The sequence below is a fragment of the Lycium ferocissimum genome, unplaced genomic scaffold, assembly GCF_029784015.1.
Source record: "Lycium ferocissimum isolate CSIRO_LF1 unplaced genomic scaffold, AGI_CSIRO_Lferr_CH_V1 ctg24629, whole genome shotgun sequence".
In the NCBI taxonomy this organism is placed as follows: Eukaryota; Viridiplantae; Streptophyta; class Magnoliopsida; order Solanales; family Solanaceae; genus Lycium; species Lycium ferocissimum.
This window is the reverse complement of record NW_026721748.1, coordinates 1,963-8,214: the sequence shown is the minus strand read 5'-3', so window position 1 is coordinate 8,214 and position 6,252 is coordinate 1,963. Positions and strand designations below refer to the sequence as shown.

Sequence of the window (6,252 nt, the reverse complement as noted above, 5' to 3'; positions counted from 1 at the left end):
AAGGAAAAAAGGGGCTTTTTTGACTTGGAATCATGGCATTTTTGAAGAATCACTTAGATTCTTACTCTAGGCTAATTAACCAACCCCAAATGGTATTTCTTTCTCTACTTTTATAAATGGGTTAAGACTTGGTTTTTTGAAATTGGGGATTTAAAGGGGAAGAATGTTATTTATGACTTGTGTTGATATAGTTAACAATGGAATCTATATTATTAGTCCATGAAAACCTAGAAAATCTAATTTGGGAAAAGTTTCAATTTTACCCTTGTGGGCCCGAAATTGTATGTAGATTCTCTAAAATCTTGGCGAATACGGATGCCTTAACCTTGACTCTTGCTTACTCAGATTCGTTGCTATTCCTAGACCCTTTCGTTGTAGCTTTCGATTCGAAAATGGAAGATGAAGATCAAGCAAATGTTCGTGGCACCTACTCGGCCCTGGGGTAGGTTACTACTTACTTGAGTTAGACTTCGATTGGAATTTCATACATTTATAGTAAAGACTGACGGAGAAAGCATGCCTAGGTCTTGGGACATGATGTTGAGTTAGATAGTCCATTAGTCCTAGGTTGGTACAATTATGTGTGATTGTTGCCTCGTTATTCATGTTGGATGCTTCATTGGTTATGAGCATTAGTGTCTGTATATTATGATTAAATCTATACCATTGTGTTGAGTCCTGCTGATAATTCTAGTTACCTTATGGTTAGACTTTGGTTAGAGAAGCATATTTAGAGTTAGTGATTGTTGGAGAAAGCATGTACGCCTTCGGGTACGACGTTGGTATGAATTACTTAGGTTGGTATTGTTGTCGATTATGACTTGTTATGATCTATTGGCTTGGTGCCACGAGTGTGATCCTAGAATTGTTGCTTAGTTGCCTTATCATGACTGTGAACCCGTATCTCTCATTTATTGGGTATTGTCTTGTAAAGAGGAAGGAATTGACTTATTTGTGATATTGTGATATGTGTCCAAGTGTGGCATGATTGGTGTTAATAGATTTTGACTTATTCGTGATACAGTGATATGTGTCCATGTGTGGCACGATTGGCACTGATATATTCTTGTTGGCATTGATATCATGCATGTATTCGTACTCATATATTGGATTGGGTTACGCGTCACAACAGATATATACATATATTGGATCGGGTTGCACGTTCTACAACATATATTGGACTGAGTTGCACACTCCTCAACAAATATTGGATCGGGCTATACGCCACAACAGGTACATGGACTTTGCGGGTACCCCATGACTATCGAGGCGTGGAGGTATTCCGCCCGGAGCATGTGTGTATCATTGCATTGCATTTGCATTCATATCTATATATTGGTATTGTTAGGTTTGTACTTGGTATTTCACATCGTGTTGATAATCGGAACTGATATTTCTGTACTTGTGGTGTTAGTTCCCTATTGTGGGAAGGGTATTGATGGACCCGTGGGTGAAAATTTAACCTCGAACTCAGTGTTGTAGATTGTTGTATTAGAAGTTGGCCTTTCTTTTAGGATAAGTGAGGTGGAAGAGATTACCATTGAGGGAAGTCGTATTTCGAATAATAGTATTGATGACTTATTCTCTGATTGGGTCTGGTATGGATATTCTTGTTTGTGTCTTAAGTGGTATTTGTGAAACTCTTGTTTCGAATCGTATGGTTGGAGTATTATGGAGTAACGGTTCCTGTCTAGGCTTGAAGATTGCATCGAATGCTAGAGGTAGGACCCCCTTCCCAGTATTGAACCTTTAAACTGATTTAGTTATTGCCTACATACTTATCTGTTGTTTTCTATTATTATTGTGATCTTCTAATCGTTGTCAGCCTATGATGCTTACTAATACGAGTGTTGTACTGATACTACTCTTGCTACACCTTTTTAGGGTTTAGGTTTGTGACAGGTTGAGTTCGTGGTTTAGTAGCTTTCGAGGATTGGCCGGTGGCTATCTTGAAGACTTTCATTTATTTGATTCAAAGCAGAGGTTGTGCTTCATTGTATTTGTTTCATCCTAGTTGTACCTTAGAAGCTCTTGTACTAGTCTAGAACCGATTTTGGAAAAATGGTTGTATAAGTATTCTTGTATTCACATTTATTTATTGATAATGAAAAATGTGTTCTTGATGAGTTGTTCAATTGGTGTCTTAAATTGTGTTTGTTTGAAAAAAAAAACGGTTCTCCTACTAGGTGGGATTTAGGTAGATGCCGCACAGCCCCGATTTGGGTCGTGACAATTTGGTATCAGAGCTTTAGGTAAACGGTCTCACAAGTATAAGCGTAATGTCTAGTAGAGTCTGGTGAAATGGTACGTTGACGTTCACACCCATCCACAAGAGGCTATAGGGCATTTAGGAGACTTCCCTTCTTTCTTTATTATTGTGCCACCTCGGTCAATTTGACCTCCTAGATATGTCTAATTGGTATCTAGTTCATTCCAATTTGTATCTAGCGATAGTAATGTTGTGGTGTTTGTTCCATGTGCAAAGAGCGATTCAACAAGTTCCTAGATTGTGAAAGTCTTGAAGGCATCAGAAAATGCCTACTGGTACAACCTTCTCGCCGCAGTGAGCAGGTAGTTCACACCCGCGGTCCCGCGCTCGCGAAGGGAGGGCTGCCGCGATGGTAGTAAATGTCGTTGGGCGAGTCGTGTTAGTGGAGTCTGTTACCACGATGGCGAGGCTCGCCGCCCAGCGGATCCTCGTATTCCTTCTTGTCGCCATAGCGCGTTAGCTTTCGTCATAGCAGTACAGCCATAGTGGGACTAAGTCCGCTACAGTGTACCCTCGAGTCCCCCTATGCCCGCTACCGCGGAGCATCGTTCGCGATGGCGTGCTTGGCATAGGGGTACTCTCGTCCGCTGCAGCGGTAACATGGCAAATGCACTTTTGCCACTTCCGAGCAAACCAACGCTGAAAACATGGAGATCATTTGATCCTCTTTACCATCTTTTTCGTTTCTCAAGAAACTCCCACAATAAACGAGTCTAACCACGATCCTGCACAACTGAAACCTCAAGCTATAGCTAGAAACTGAACTTGGTCACGTCCAAATAAGGATGACACTTCTAGTACCATACCATAACACTTCAAAAACAAACCATTTGCATAAGAATTTAAGGACGAGTTCCCACCTTCCGTGGGTGATTAGATAGAAAATTCAGCTACTAATTGGAATCCACTAGATACCAATTTGAATGAACTAGCACGAAGGAATGAAAGAATTGAAAGTTTCCTAAATTTCCTATAGCCTCTGGCAAATAGGTACGGAGCTCATCGTACCGATCCGCCAAACTCTACTAAATATGCTCTTGTACTTATAGACCGGGTAACCTAGGGCTCTGATACCAACTGTCACGACCCAAATTACGAATCGTGCGGGCACCTACTCCATCCTACCTGGTAGGCGAACCCTTGCCTTTATTTAACCATTTTTAGTTATCACATGTGGATACAACGCAATCTCAATATCATAGATAATTAATGAGTGCTGAAATACAAGTGACACCCCAAGGATCTGGTCTATATTAGTACACGAGCTACTACTCAATACACAAGTCTAAATCAATAAGTGCAAATGTCTGAATATTGCCATACAAGACTCATAACATGATAAGAAATACTGTCCGGAAAGTAAAAGGCAGATACAATAAGGAATGGAAACTCGGGCTGCAGATTTGGCAGTGCCTTATGCTAAGTCTCCAATGGAACTGCCTCGGGGACCACCTACGAGGGCCTAGCATGGATCCTGTCTCAAACCTTACACCCCCAAAAGGAGTGTAGCAGGTTAGCATCAATACAAACAACATGTACTGAGTAAGCATCATAGGTCGACTAAGATTAGTTCAAGCATATAAGCATTAAATCAACAAGATAAGCAGATCGACATATAATAATCAACAATCGAATCATAGCCTAATGTGAAGCTTCTAAACCCCCTAGCTTTTTCAAGTCGCAATAACTTCCGAACTAACACAATACCATCACAACAAAATCAATAGATAATAACATATGTAATACAATGAATGTATGTGATGGAATAAGATGCAGCGGCTAATGCAGGTAACCTGTACACAAATGCCAAAGGCATTATTCGCACAATAGTCATGACCAGCGGGGGATCAATGACGTCCATGTACCACTCGCTCCGGAACAGACCTCAGATCATGAGCCGATATACCTTCCGTTCCAAAACAGACCTCTGATCACGGATACACATACCGTCCGCTCTGGAACAGACCTCGGATTCATATCATAATTTTCTCAAAAGTGCCACATCTTCTTTCATAGTTTCCATAAGTCTTTCATCAATCATTTCGAACCACTTCCATCATGTATGAATGAATGAATGAAAAAATGCTAAATCAATGCAATCAATGCCAATGAATATACTATGGAAGTCACAACACTATAAGCCATATCAAGACTTATATAAATCAGCTCAACCATGGAATGAATCATACAAACCATCTCAATCAACATAAAGAGTCTATATCATCCCTTTCCTTCCAAAACACAACAATTACATCTCATGGTTCAATACATAAAGTAACAGTGACAAGCCCACATAATCAGAAGTCAATACCAACCTAAGAGTGTATCCAACCCAACTTCGTGTCGGAAGAAATAATCATGCTTTCTCCCGTCAATTCTATTACATATGCATTTCACTAATCAAAGTCTAACTAAAATAAGCCATAACCTGCCTCGATGCCGAACAGGTGCCATGAAATAATTCAATTGAGCCTTGCCTTTTTTTCTTCAGAGAGCGTTGGAATGATTAGCATCTACCAAGTACGAATTCTACGTTAGAATACGAATCTAAGGATCCCCATAATGCCATAGTTTTACCCAAACCCCAAAAATGAAGCCAAAATAGCCAAACCCGAGCCACATGGGCAAAATTGTAATTTCATTGAAATCTCGGGTTCAATATAGTCAAAATAGTACTCTACTAGTCTAGAAGAGTCCAACGATACCCATATTGCAATACTGTAATTCAAAATTCAAAACGAACCCTAAAAAGGTAATCCCGAGCCTGCAGGGCAAAATGGAAATTTTATTTCAAAATTAGTTTAGCCATAGCTTAATTAGTCTAGATCCAAAAAACCCAATAAAAAATCCATCATCTTGACCTTTTTTTTTTTTTTTTTTTTTAGTTTAAATTTCCAGAAGGCATGCCTTATGTTTTTTCATTAATCAAAAGAGTCTTCGACATCAAAAAATAGAGAATAAAACTTGAACCATCTTGATGAGTAACTCACACAAGATGGTTTTACACTATGATAATGAAAATAACTCCTATAGCTATACATCCTTCTGAGCATGCTGAATCTTTCTTGTTTTGTTCCTCAATGATGGAATTTGTGACTTGTCCATGTTTATAATCTTCCTTCCCATGGTGATAGCTCTGCGGCTATGAAACTCAGTGACTCATCATGTTGAAGAGCAATGTTTGCCAAGAAATACGCCTAATTGATTGCCTTCTGCGAAAAGATGATTGATGTCTATGTTCGGGTGCCTCATTTGTCTTTGCATCACCTCTACCCTCTCCACTAGCTGCCAAGGTATTTTCCATACATCCTGAATAATGTTAGTCAATGCCAGTGAATCAGCTTCAACCTGAATATGCTGCAAATTGTTAGAGTAACAATAATTAATAGCCTCCTGTATTGTTGCTGTCTCAGCTTCCATATTGGTAGCTATGCCTAGTTTCTTGGCCTGTGCATACAGAAGATCCCCTCTATCATCGCTGATGCAAAATGCATATGCACTAAGTCCTGGATTCCCTTGAGAAGCTCCATCAAAACCACGATTTACCATTTTTCAACTTTTGGTTTCAAAACCCCAATTTCTACAATCCAAACATGGATATAAACAATAACCAACGAAAATAAACACGCGAAAACACCAAAATAAAGGTTAGATACTAACTCTCTCATTGAGAAGAGAACAACGCCGTGAAAATCACCTCAAACGGAGCTCTAGATCTCAAAATATGATTAAAATACCAAAATGTTCGATTTGTCCATTTAAAACACTGTCCAGGTGATTTTTACTCATCGCCTTCGCGAAGAGCAATTTTTCACTTTGACCAGTCAACCCAAAATTCATTCTTTACATTCGCGGAACCTCCTCACATTCGTGAAGAACAAAAGTTTGCACCAGAAACCAGTAATAACATTTTGAAGTAAAATGGCCATATCTCACTCATACGATGACAAAATGCAACGATTCTTGTTGCTATAGTTCCAAAA

At 39.4% G+C, this 6,252-nt stretch overlaps 1 protein-coding gene across 1 annotated transcript; it reads right to left on the bottom strand.

The window, feature by feature from the left end:
• Positions 1-5,431: 5,431 nt before the first annotated feature.
• Positions 5,432-5,818, bottom strand: LOC132043439 (uncharacterized). The gene has a single exon (XM_059433928.1). It carries the CDS (start codon positions 5,816-5,818, stop codon positions 5,432-5,434), a length of 387 nt encoding a protein of 128 aa, XP_059289911.1.
• Between the last annotated feature and the right edge of the window lie 434 nt (positions 5,819-6,252).

Excerpts from the sequence above, each read along its gene's own strand:
- LOC132043439 (XM_059433928.1), bottom strand. The coding sequence starts at position 5,818 with ATGGTAAATCGTGGTTTTGATGGAGCTTCTCAAGGGAATCCAGGACTT.